This window comes from Akebia trifoliata, chromosome 11 (genome assembly GCF_017979445.1).
Source record: "Akebia trifoliata isolate Shusen 1 chromosome 11, ASM1797944v1, whole genome shotgun sequence".
NCBI classification, from domain to species: domain Eukaryota; kingdom Viridiplantae; phylum Streptophyta; class Magnoliopsida; order Ranunculales; family Lardizabalaceae; genus Akebia; species Akebia trifoliata.
Window position 1 is genome coordinate 8,281,132 of NC_141385.1, and position 12,705 is coordinate 8,293,836.

Here is a 12,705-nt window from a genome sequence, read left to right on the forward strand (position 1 = left end):
TACTGACGCGGATCACGTTCAAATCTGACACTTGTAAAACAGTGCAGTTTAAGCTTTATAGCATACGAGTGTAGGTTAGTCAATCCCTAAACTTCCTTCGTTATGTTAACTTTCCCTCCCTTCGAAAACTGCCCTTCCAAGTTCCAATCTTGTCTTCCTCCCAAAACCAAATACAGCGCGTCTCACACTCAAAATACTCTCCTTCCTTCCGCAAGAACTAACAGATAGAGAAAGATAGTAAGGTACGATCATCGATTCATCTCTAGAAAAAAAAATCTCATCTTTACGTCTTGAAGACATCGTTAATGGTATTTGTTCTTCGAAGTCTTCTCGCGTTTCTTTTAATTTCTGCAACTTTTTCAGTTTTTTTTTTTTTCTTCTTTCCTTCTTTTCTTTTTTTCCAACTTTTTGTTTAACAGTTTGCCCTAATATTTAGGGTTTTATTGTTGGATTTCTCTTTTGAAATGTCCTGCAAATTTGTAATTTTTTTTTTAGTTGGCTTGTTTGCTCTATTTTTGTGTTCTTTATTGGATTATGATACAAACCTAACCGTACCGATTCATTGCGAGGTTTGAACCTAATCGATCGATATACTAAAAGCACACCTAAGTGTTAGTGGTGGTGCGGAATGTCGAGTCTTTATCTCTTTGGTTGGGGTGGATGTTTGTTAGGACTCCATAGTATGGTTTCAAAACTCGTCCGAGATTGAGTCGTCTTGGTATCGAGATTTAAAATCCACGTTCATTTTTCTCATTGTTGAACGAGACATCTCAAACGTGTGGGAAAACTCGTCAGAGAAGACTTGGTCTCGTTCACGGACGAGATGTCAAAATGAGTTTTAAAACCATGCACCATAGGGATATGTGCTTAATTTTTCTGCATCACTAACAATTAGGTGCTTTTGGTTTATTTATTGGGTTTGTATCAGATTATTAAATGCCATTTCTTTTGAGAATGCAATGCTTGGATTGCTATTTACGTAGCCAAAAGGATATATTTTTATAAAATATACATAGGGTTGCATTCGGGGGACATCTACAAGTTATAATTTTTTTCACATTGCTCAAATGCCATCTATTTTACAAGATCCAACGGCATTTGGTGGTGTTGTAGAAAACATTGAAAAAATGGATAGTAATCTAGGTACCTGCGTAAAAATAGTTGTCAGTTTTAGATGTCCTCCGACGTGTCCCATATATCTTTACGATTATAATGAGAGAAGGTGGAGTAGAAGTGGTTCGACTACCCCCATTTTTATATTTAAATTTAGAAAAATGCTAAATGGAGACTTCTTACAACATTGCTTTTGACACTGAGTTGATGTAGACATGTGCAAAGAACCATAGATGCTTTTCCTCGAGATAAGAGGGAAAACATCTATGGTTCTTTGCTCATGTCCATGTTAGCTCAGTTTCTAGCATAGTGTTGTGAGAAGTCAATATAGAACGACTCTTTAATTTAATATAATCAAGGTCATTTTGCTAAAAAATCAAGAAAATTACTATCCCATGATATTATTGTTTAGTTTTCAAAATTACAAAAATATCATTTTTACTTTGTAATCTTAAAAAATCCTTTAATTAATATTTTAAATTACAAATAAATCCTTCTGCGATACATGCGTGTTTGCACATGCCATCTTATATATATGGGAAAAGGTTGCATGGACCAAGGTTTAAATTTGGGCCATGTGGACTGCCACATTAGTCCAAATGACTCCTCAACCCTCTTGATTTGTGGTCTAGATTGTGTTTGAAAAAACAAATTCTGAAAAAAAATATTTTTTTGGGCTAGATCTTGAGTTTGAAAATGGATGATCACTGAACTCCCAGATTTAACATATAAATCCAATAGTAAAAAAAATCTCGTTTTTCAATTTTGTTATTTTTGGAAGTTCATGAAATTTCATGCTTTATGTACATGTGGCACCTGATGGTGGTTTTGGGTGCCACGTTGGCATGTTCTGCAATTGATTCGGGCGATGTGTTTTGTATCAAACAGGAGCCAATTAGAAGTTCGATTAATTTATACAGTTTTGTAATTTATACATACATAAACACATCAAAGGGGATCAATGGAAACTGGAAAAGCCCCATCTCTTGTAGTGAATAAGGCGGCGCCTACACCGAAGGCTATTATCAACCAGAAATATGGTAACGAGGCATGCTATAGTATAGAGGAAGTGCAGGAGTCTGTCCAAAATGGCTGCCCAGGGTTGGCTATCCCACAACAGCGTCCCTGCCTGTTTCGTTGCTGCTTGCAGCTTCCGGAGTTTTCCATTACTTCGGAACCCTTCACAAGAAAAAAGGATGCAGAGCAATCCGCTGCAAAGATGGCGCTAGAGAAGGTTTGATTTCATTCTCTTTTTGTTATTATATTTTGCTTTGCTTTATTATTTACTTCACGTTCCACCATTTAGTTGCAGTATTTTACTTAAGTGAATGATGGAGTTTGCAACCATTTAATATGCGGAATGTTTAAATTATTTAGAAAAATATTTGTAAATGTTGAGTGCATATTTTCCTCCACTCTTGGGGTGTGCCATACCCAAATTAAGCCGTGTGACCCTCTTATATTCATAGTTTTCCTCCTCTCCAACAGATCTGTCAATTGGAGTCGTTGGTTAACATGGTATCAGAGGTGCTAGGTTTGTATAGGTCATGGGTTCGATTCTTTCCACCCTTATAGGTGAGGGGGAGTGTTGAGTGTATATTTTCCTCCACTCTTCAGTGTGTCATACCTTAGTTAAACTCTGTGATCCGCTTATATTCATAGTTCTTCCCCTCTCTAACAGATTGGTCTTTTAGAGTAGTTGGTTGGTTAACATGGTATCAAAGCACTAGGTTCGTATAGGTCAGAGGTTCAATTCTTTCCACCCTTATGGGTGAGGGGGAGTGGTGAGTGTATAGTTTTCTCTACTCTCGGGTGTTTCATACCCTGTTAAGCCTCGTGACCCTCTTATATTCTTAGTTCTCCCCCTCTCCAACAGATCGGTCTTTTGGAGTAGTTGGTTGGTTCACAGTAATTAATCACCGAATCCAAATTAATTGTAAAAGGTTAAGCGGGTGCCAACTACACTAGTACTTCATGAGGAAACTATACAAACTCCTCCAAAAGTTTCCTCCATGAATTTTGGCATTCCAGCTGGTACGAAGATTTATAAAACTAATTCCTTTGAATTCACCAAGGGAAGCAACTTTATTCTCTAGAGTCTTAACGATTGATTAATTGATTGTAATGTATCTCAAGCATGCGACTTGTAACAATGGCTGCGACAAATCACAGAGGTGGTACTCGATACAGCCAACAATTGGACCTTTATATGAGCTAGTTTGGAATATGGGTCAGATGATTACCTCAAGGTAGGCTGACGTAATTTCTTCGGGTAAAACTTTGGAAAAATTATGTAGTTTCTTTAAATTCTGTATTAGGTTTTCCTTATATTTTTGTTTATATGTATAATTTTTCCTTATTGATTTGGGACTAGGGCTTGGGACATATGTAATTTGTCGTTTTTTTTTTTCATACAGTACTTACCATTTTGCATGAAGTAGAAGCTCTCGATTGTTGTCAACCAGGGCATCACTGTTTGTGGTGAATCATGTAAATATGCCTTGTGTGTAAGATTGCTTTGCTATTTGTCTTTCTTTTTCTGTGCTTTTCGTCAATTATTACTGATCCTCATTTTTTGTGACACTTGTATCCACATGAATGACAGACAGAGAGAACAGTCTCTTATATCTGATGTTTTTTTTTTTTATTAGATGAATTTCATTTCTTCTTTCTCATGTGCTCATAAATGAGAAATTTATAACTTGATTCTAAGATGACTAATATTTGTTAGATCATTAAACCTACCAAGATATTTTTTAGTTAATTAATAATCCTTTCTCTACTTCTGTTTCTATTGCAGCTTGGTGTCCAGCCTTCAACAAATAGTCTCACCATACAAGAAACATGGGATGAATTAATTTCTCGTGTCTCTTTTCTATTTTCAAATGAGGTTGGTACCTGGTAGTTCATCCTTATTCAAATTGGAAAGTAACGATTGAAAATTAGCTTCCATTATCGCAAACACCTTTAGTAATAATGGCTAGCTAGGAAAATCTGAACCTTTATTGATTTTCAGAAAGGGATAGTGAATACTTCAGTTTGTTAAGTTGAATTTTTTAAAGAACAATGATTTTCTGACGCCCCCCTCTGACATATGCCCCACCATAGAACCGTAGACCATTTGCCTCGGGATACGCAGAACTATAAATCTTTTTCTTGTGTATCCTGAGGAAAATGATCTATGGTTCTGTGATGGGGGCATAGGGGGGCGAATGTCAGTGAGGGGCGTCTGATTATTGCGACTCTTTTTTAAATTGGTATGATTCCTTGTGTGTGTTGAGAGGAAATACCCTCGAGGTTCAGACTTTTCTAATTGATGTAAACAAACCCTATATTATTTTAATTGACTTAAAAAATCCCCAACTAGTCTCCAACCAGGAAAAAAAAGGACTTTCTGTTGGCCATCTTCTTTCTTAATGAGATATGATATAAATTTGCATACTCCACCTTGAATTTCATCAGAAGTTTCTTTTGGTCACCTGTTAATAAATGCTCATCATCATTCTTATTTGAAAAGAACATCCATTTATGCATACATGACTAGAGTGAGCTATGTGATTTGACTACTACTATTATTTCATAATCTGTACTTGAAACTCCATATTTACTGACTCTTTTTTACTTTATTGGTGGTTGTTGGTAAAGTTCCTCTCATCGTCACATCCATTGACTTGTCACTTTAGAGAAGCATTAGAGAGAGAAGGTGACCTTCATGGTTTAGTTCCTATTCCTATCCTTGCTGCATGTGACCTGAAGCTGACTAATTTATGCAAAGCCATTGATCACGAGGCAGAAGCAAATATTTTATTGAATATATCATTTATTGAGAGGGCTGCAAGATTATCTGGTTTAGTTGCTACTTCTGAAAGGAAGCATTGGATTTGGAGGAAGGACCCGTACCCTATACAGACAATAGAGAAATTAATTAACTCAAAGTCAGACTCCAAGGATGGCATTTGGATTGAAGCCGTACTTATTCCCTGCTCAATGGGGAAGCCTGTTGAACAAGTGGATCTTAATGTTCCTTCTGATGGATATTACATGGATGTTATTGCAGAAAAACTGGGCGTAGCTGATGCTTCTCATGTCCTAGTCTCAAGGTGTGTAGAACCCTTTTATCTGTGACCAATATTGTAGAAAATCTGTTCTTGACATATGTATTCTTTTTAAAATATATGGCTAAATACTGTGCATTGTGGCTGCCATTTTGTTTGCAGGTCCATTGGCAAAGCTTCTTCTGAAATGAGATTGTACTTCTCGGTATCTTCCGATCTTTCAAATGCAAAAGAAACCACTAACCTGGAAACAACACTAAATGAAAGGGCGTCTTATTTTTGTGGTCAAAATATTTATGGAGATGCAATCTTAGCAAACATAGGATACAGATGGAAGTCTACAGACCTTTTTCATGAAGTTGTTTCCCTTGGTACCTATTACAGGTGCGTTATCCACACCAATTAAGATGATCCAATTGTTCACTTTTTTTTAACACACTTTTTTTGTTTCACTTTTCCTTTGTACTATATTAATGTGGGTTTATATGAAGAAAATTAAATATTTTTATTCGTCCAATGTTCTGATTATTTTCTATATGACTACGAATATTTTCCCCTGCTTTGGCATGTAATTTCTTTCTTCTTGACCACAGGCTAAGCAGAAGCTTTTAAAGCCTATAATCTATAATTCTATATAATAAAACACAACAATGGACCCCACCCGGCTACAGTTTGTGGAGTATAAAGATTGAGAGAAAGGAGTGGGGTCCACACAACCCCATTTTATTGCCTTTCCTTTTCTCCCCACTTCAACTTATTGTCTTTCCTGTTCTCCCCCGTTTTTCAATAATACCTCTCACTTTACTATCTTTCCTCTTTTACCCCTTTAACCTCAAACTCTAGTATTATTCAGTAACATAAATTTGTTTTTCCTTTCCAAACTGCCATTAATGGAATTTTTTTTATACAGGATGCTTGTTGGTAGGCTTCCTGATGGAGGTTACAAGTTATCTAGAGAAGCAATACTTGCAGGAGAGTTGCCCGTATCATTCACAGCACGTTCGAACTGGAGGGGTCCCCTCCCGAGGGATCTTCTCTATACGTTCTGCCGTCTGAATTGGTTATCAGAACCTGAATTCTCTGTAATTTCCATTGATAACTTTATGGACTCTCCTTCAGAAATATCAGACACCCGCAAGACGTTGAAGGTATCAAAACCAGCTAAAGAAACAGAATATGCAACCGGAGGAACTAGTGCTACTAACGGTGGGGAATCAGCCGGTCTTGGAGGCACTTTCAGATGTAAAATCAAGATATTATCGAAGGGTCAGGATTTGATTATTGAGTGTACACCTGAAGATTCTTATAGGAAGCAGAACAATGCCATTCAAAACACTGCTTTAAAAGTTCTTTCATGGTTGAACAAATATTTTAAGAACCTAGATATGCCCATAGAGAAGCTGTCCTCTTCTCAAGATATTCATGTTCATTCCCAGAATTTTTCCCAGGAACTTGCGTTGTGTCTATCTATTCATAATTTTCAGAAGAATAGTGTTTTTCGAAGATGCAGGCCACTTGGCTCAAACTGCGAGAAACAACCAAATATAACGAAACAACAAGAGTTGCGTTTTCTGAACATTGAAGGTCCAGATTCGGGTGTCTGCCCTTGTAATGGATCTTTAATATGCATAAGCTATGCTATCTCTTTGGTAAAGGAAGGGGAACACATTAAAGAACTTGAAAGCCATGATGAGTTTGAGTTTGAAATAGGAATTGGTGCTGTGATCCCCGAGCTTGAAGTATGCGTGACTCAGATGGCTTTGAACCAATCTGCTTGTTTCATTACGGAGTTGCCTTCTCATGACTTGATTTTCGCTGCAAATGCTGATTCTGCTAAATCACTTTCTCTATCAGGTGTGTATGTTAAATATTGGTATTTTAGGGTCTCACCATAAGATATGCAGGATGATATCATATAATTCCTCGCATATTTGACAATCTTGAAATTTATCTGTTTGCGTTGCTGTTATAATGTGTTCCACAGTACATAATGATACAGCTCAAGGGACCGGACTCCAGACCTCTTGAAAGTTTTTTCGTTGAGACTCACCTTTTAATCTGCAGTATATTTCACCATGTTGAGCTTTAAAAAATGACATAGCTTGATTTGGACATCTTATCGAATCTGAGTTTTGGATTGAATTGAAGAGTCTTGTGACTATTTTCTTTTCACAACTTTGACTAATTTGTAGTTTTCCACTTTTATTTAATTACTAGAGTTTGCCCGTGCCTATGACATGGGCACGGGCATCCTCTTTGGGGGTTAATGGGGATGGGGTAAAGGAAGAAAGATTGTAAAATAGGAGGGATATTATTGAAAATGGTTTTTTTTTTTATATGTGGTTTGGGGTGGGGGGGGGGGGGGGGTGGGGGGGGGGGGGGGGGGGCTTGAAGAGGAAAGGCAATAAAGTAGGGTAGTGTGGACACCACTCCATTGTAGCTGGAGTGGGACGTTTATACCCCACAACTAAAATTGGAGTGGGACTCACTGTTGTGTTTTATTATATTGATTTAACTTTTTTACACAATTGGATCTATGGATTATCTACAAAATCCATGGATTATTGCTTGAATTTTGGTGAAATTTAGTATTTTTATTTTATTCGGACAAACCTGAAATTACAGAAGACCAATACGCACAAACACAATCTCGTCATTGTGTAAAACCACAATAATGGATTTGTCCTTATTTAAAGACTTCATTGTTGTTTTTCTTATCATTACTTGGTTAGTTTTATTTTCTGTAATATTGTTTTTAACTGGCTATGTTTTGCAATGGTTGCAGAAGCTTTTTGTTTGGAGTACTCTATAAATTTGTTGCGGGTAGCAGAACCCATGGAGGAAAGAATGGAGCAGGCTTTGTTCAGCCCTCCTCTTTCAAAGCAGCGGGTGGAATATGCACTAAGACACATCAATGAATCTCATGCTACTACTTTGGTATTGTCTAATGTTACTCATCTCTTTCTTACCCACCAAAAAAAATCTTTTTTTTTTTGTTCCAGAATTTTTTTAATATGAACTATTGAGAGCTTTTTCTTTCCATCTAATTTACAGGTTGACTTTGGCTGTGGGTCAGGTAGTCTATTGGATTCTTTATTAGACTATCCAACTACCCTGGAAAAGATTGTTGGTGTGGACATTTCACGGAAGAGTCTTGGCCATGCAGCAAAGGTCTGAACTGAGAATAGTAATCTTACATTTAGAAACCATTTTCTTTGACATCTCAAACATTTTCTTTCAAGTAATTGTTGAATTCCTTCATCAGATTTAGTAGAGTGGAATATTACAGACTTAGGATCAAATCCTGCCTTCCCCCTATACAGGTCTGTGATATTTCACTCAAAGGACTTGTACCAACTTATCAATTTGGCATCTTCATTTCGTAAGCCAAATATTGATCCTGTGCATATAATTCGTTGTACTTCTCCAATAATAAATGGAAATTTGGAGAGTACGGCATGGAAAACATTATATTTAGGGTGCAATGGAAAGGAAAGTTCCTTGCCTAAGCTAATTTTCAGCATCCTTGGTTTGCTATTTTTTGGTGTAAGCAATTTAAAGAGTTTAGAGGGTTGTTCTTTGAAGACTTTTTGTTTTGGTGTGATCTGGTTTGTAGTGAGAGAAGCTAGGTTGTTTTTCTTTCTTGAGGACAACTAGTCCTCCTAATAAAATTTTATTTGTCAATATATATATATATATATATATATATATATATGGGTCCCGTTCAGCACCCTAAGTTTTACCACACACTTTAACAAACGTGTTTTGTCTTACATGGGTTAGAAATTTTGGAATGGGCTGATTTTTGGTGAGGATGATCTCTATGGTGAGGAGATCATCCTCACCAAAAATCAGCTCATTCCAAAACTTCTAACCCCATCAAAATGATTTACAAAAAATGGACGGTCCACGAATTTTCAACGTGTAAACATGGGGCTAAACATTTTGGAATGGGCTGATTTTTGGGGAGGATGATCTTCTAATCATAGAGATCATCCTCATCAAAAATCAGCCCATTCCAAAACTTCTAACCCATGTAAGACAAAAAACGTTTGTAAAGTGTGTGGTAAAACTTAGGGTGCTGAACATTTCCCATATATATATATATATATATAGAACAGCGTTCCTAAGACTCATATTGGGACTCACATTGCGACACACACCGTTTTGTCTTATATGGGCAAAAATATTTGGAATGGGCTGATTTTATGTGAGGATGATCTCTATGGTGAGGAGATCATCCTTGCCAAAAATCAGCTCATTATGAAACTTCTAGACCGTCCAATTTTTGTTGAAAAATTATAGACCGTCCAATTTTTGTAAATCAATTTTGATGGGGTTAGAAGTTTTGGATTTGGATGATTTTTTTCCAGGATGATCCCCTCATCACAGAGATCATCCTCACAAAAAATCAGCTCATTCTAAACATTTTTGCCCATATAAGACAAAACGGTGTGTCGCAATGTGAGTCTCAATATGAGTCTTAGGAACGTGACCCATATATATATATAGTTGCAATTATTGAGTGGTTGTTTGCAATGGCCTAAATTATATTTTTGGTTGGGTCCAATCCTCCTGATCTTTTTCACTTGAATGGAGTAGGCAAGGGGATGACTTCCCTCCCAAATACAAGAAAGCCTCTGGGAATTATATGACATAGGAGTGACAAGGCTCCCCCTCTTGTTCTTCAATACCTGAAAGTTGCTTCATCAACTAAATGTTGTCTTTTGTTGGTCAAATATCTGAATTTCTTTTAATATTGCAGGTTCTCCATTCGAAACTAATTGCAAATTCTGACCCTGTCATGTCAAGACCCAACCTAAAATCTGTCTTGCTGTATGATGGCTCCATCACAGATTTTGACTCTCGTCTGTATGGGTTTGATATTGGCACTTGCTTGGAGGTACATATTCTCCTTTTCTGCCTTGGAGTGCTCAACTTTTTATGTAGTTAATTATAGAAGGTAGCATCAAGTGCTTATGACCTTGGTTTGTACATTAGATGCAAAAGTTTCTGCTTGCTGTTAAAGTTAGAGAGCTTCTATTGCCACACCAACTTTGACTAACAGCACCCAAGATGTGTGCTAATTCTTTGGTGATTTACATATGAATTGGGGCGGTGTTAGCAAAACTTGGTGTGGCAATAGAATCTCTCCAAATTTATGCACATTTCTTTTTCTATCTTTAAAATTATATACAATAAGGTCTATGTGCAGGGAGGAAGGGCCCACCTATGATTTGTCTCATTTAAAGTTCTCAGTTGGGTGATTGTAACAATGTGATTGATTCATCTATAACTTACTTTAGCATGACTGCAATAATTTATGAACATTTGTGGAAAAGGTCTAGCTGATGGTTACATAGTTACAATCATCCAAGGTTGATATTCGAAAACCTGTAGAAACATTTCATCATCACAAGCCTTATTCATTCTATTTAAAGCCATGTTATGTTAATGCTACTCTATTCAAATCTGCACTCAATACTACAATCGTGTCCTTCTTGGCCTTCTCACCCTTTAAGAACCTTCAACCTACACGGTCGTCTTTCTCTTGAGTGTTGTCACTGGTCTTCAATGCACTTGACTGAACTCTCTCTCTCCCTTTTTCCCACATCTTGGGGATATTTCATACTCAGAAATGCATTGATTTCTTATTTTTTTCTTTCATGGGTCTTCTCTCATTTTATGTCTACTTCCTCAATTCGACTGCACTTATTCAGCAAAGCATAGATGGGTCTGTAGCTGTCATACAAAGTGGTCCTAATTTGATTTGTATGTGTGTCAAGTAGCACTAAGCACATGTTCACTTTAGACAGTTGCCTCTGATTTTATGAGTAACATCTTCTTCAGTTTCTCCCTCTACATGGATAAGAAAATGAAGATAGCAAAAATGGTAGCATAGTGGCATCCCTTGGCTACCAATTGTTTTTACATCTATGCATTTCTTCTCTAGAGTTGGACTCCATAAATTCTGTTTTGTTCCGACTTATTTGGGATCCACTGGACTCCAAAGCTGTTCTTGAGAATATTTACTACCGTTCTTATCTCATCAATTTAGACTATGTGAGCTCGTTTTTGTCGATACTTCTCCAAGGCAATAGCTTCACCTACTTACAACCTTTAGAGCCTAAAGGAACTTGTAGGTAGTCTCCATGCACTAGGCTTTTAAGCGTTTGCCTAGGTTAGATATAAGTTATAATATCAGTATTACATTTGCTTTACTCAAGTAGGAACAGTGATCAATGATTTTTTTTTATTAGTATTACTATTATTGTTGTTGTGAATAAATACTAATTTTTGTTTGTTTTGTTTTTGGTTGCTGTTGTTGTTGATAATAGAGGAGAAAGTGTGAGAGGAGAAAGAGAGAAATGAGAAACAACACAATGAGATGAGAATGAATCAATGAATAATACAGTTCCCTTTCCTCTCTATTATAATAACAATGTTGGGAAATTAAATTAGTTCCATTGGTCAATGATAAAATAAAATAAAAAATAAAAAATCCATGTTCTACCCTTACACTGTTATATCTAATGTCTAAACTCTCATTGCACTTGTGAACATATGTGACCCATATTATTTTGTCGAATGCCTTCCAAGGAGCAATAAATATCATATTCATGTATATCCAACTTGAATCGAATTCTTTCCGAAGAACTACGACCAATTGCTTTTGCAAACTTTTCTACAAACTGATTTTGCGATTCTTCAAGAGTGGAGCTTTCACGGTGTTCTTCCTTCTGTCCACACATATCTGTGTTGTTGATACACATTAAGAGACTACTAAACATGCTAATGTTGTAATGAGGGGATGCTTAAGTATATATCCACATACTCTGTAAATTGATGAAGATTTGATGGGATTGTGCAGGTAATTGAGCATATGGAGGAGGATCAAGCATATTTGTTTGGTGATGTTGTACTGAGTTCCTTCTGTCCACACATTCTCATTGTCTCCACACCAAACTATGAATACAATCCGATACTTCAGAGAAACAGCAACCGAGAGGACGATGGAGACGACAAAACCAATTCTCTGCCATGCAAATTCCGCAACCACGACCACAAGTTTGAGTGGACCCGAGAGCAGTTTAATTGCTGGGCTTCTGACCTTGCCGCTAGACACAATTACTCCGTCGAGTTCAGTGGGGTAGGTGGGTCTGGAGACTTGGAACCGGGGTTTGCCTCTCAGATTGCTATCTTCAGGAAGGGCCAAGTATGTCCGGCAGATGAGTGCTCGATAAATGGAGATTTGGCTCACCATTGTGAAGTTATATGGGAGTGGAGTAACACTGCCACCCCAACTCAACCGTAAATATATCTTGATAGTTAATTTTCTTTTTTACAGCTAATTTAAGTTATAGATTTCAATTTGAGAGACTCTTCAACTTATATATAGTAGGTATTCAAAGTCTTTTACCCTTTCTATTGGAAAATGGGATGTGTTTTGTGAACGTTTTGTTACAGGAGATGAAATGTGATACATACCTTTTTTTTTTCTTGTCTTGGCCCTGAATCAAGCTTGCCAGAATCTTGG

General features: G+C 36.9%; 1 protein-coding gene across 1 annotated transcript; it reads left to right on the plus strand.

Annotated features, from left to right (window-relative positions):
- Window positions 1-103: 103 nt before the first annotated feature.
- Window positions 104-12,669, plus strand: HEN1 (double-stranded RNA binding protein-related / DsRBD protein-like protein). Its single transcript, XM_086458453.1, has 10 exons — window positions 104-242; window positions 2,002-2,347; window positions 3,914-4,003; window positions 4,759-5,213; window positions 5,331-5,552; window positions 6,079-7,022; window positions 7,954-8,105; window positions 8,223-8,339; window positions 9,934-10,071; window positions 12,040-12,669. Exons 2-10 carry the CDS (start codon window positions 2,075-2,077, stop codon window positions 12,481-12,483), a joined length of 2,835 nt encoding a protein of 944 aa, XP_086314579.1. The 5' UTR covers window positions 104-242; window positions 2,002-2,074; the 3' UTR covers window positions 12,484-12,669.
- Window positions 12,670-12,705: the final 36 nt, after the last annotated feature.

Coding starts and splice junctions, on each gene's coding strand:
- HEN1 (XM_086458453.1), top strand. CDS start 2,075: ATGGAAACTGGAAAAGCCCCATCTCTTGTAGTGAATAAGGCGGCGCCT. Junction 5,214..5,330: donor TCTCATGTCCTAGTCTCAAG/GTGTGTAGAACC, acceptor TTTTGTTTGCAG/GTCCATTGGCAAAGCTTCTT. Junction 10,072..12,039: donor ATATTGGCACTTGCTTGGAG/GTACATATTCTC, acceptor GGGATTGTGCAG/GTAATTGAGCATATGGAGGA.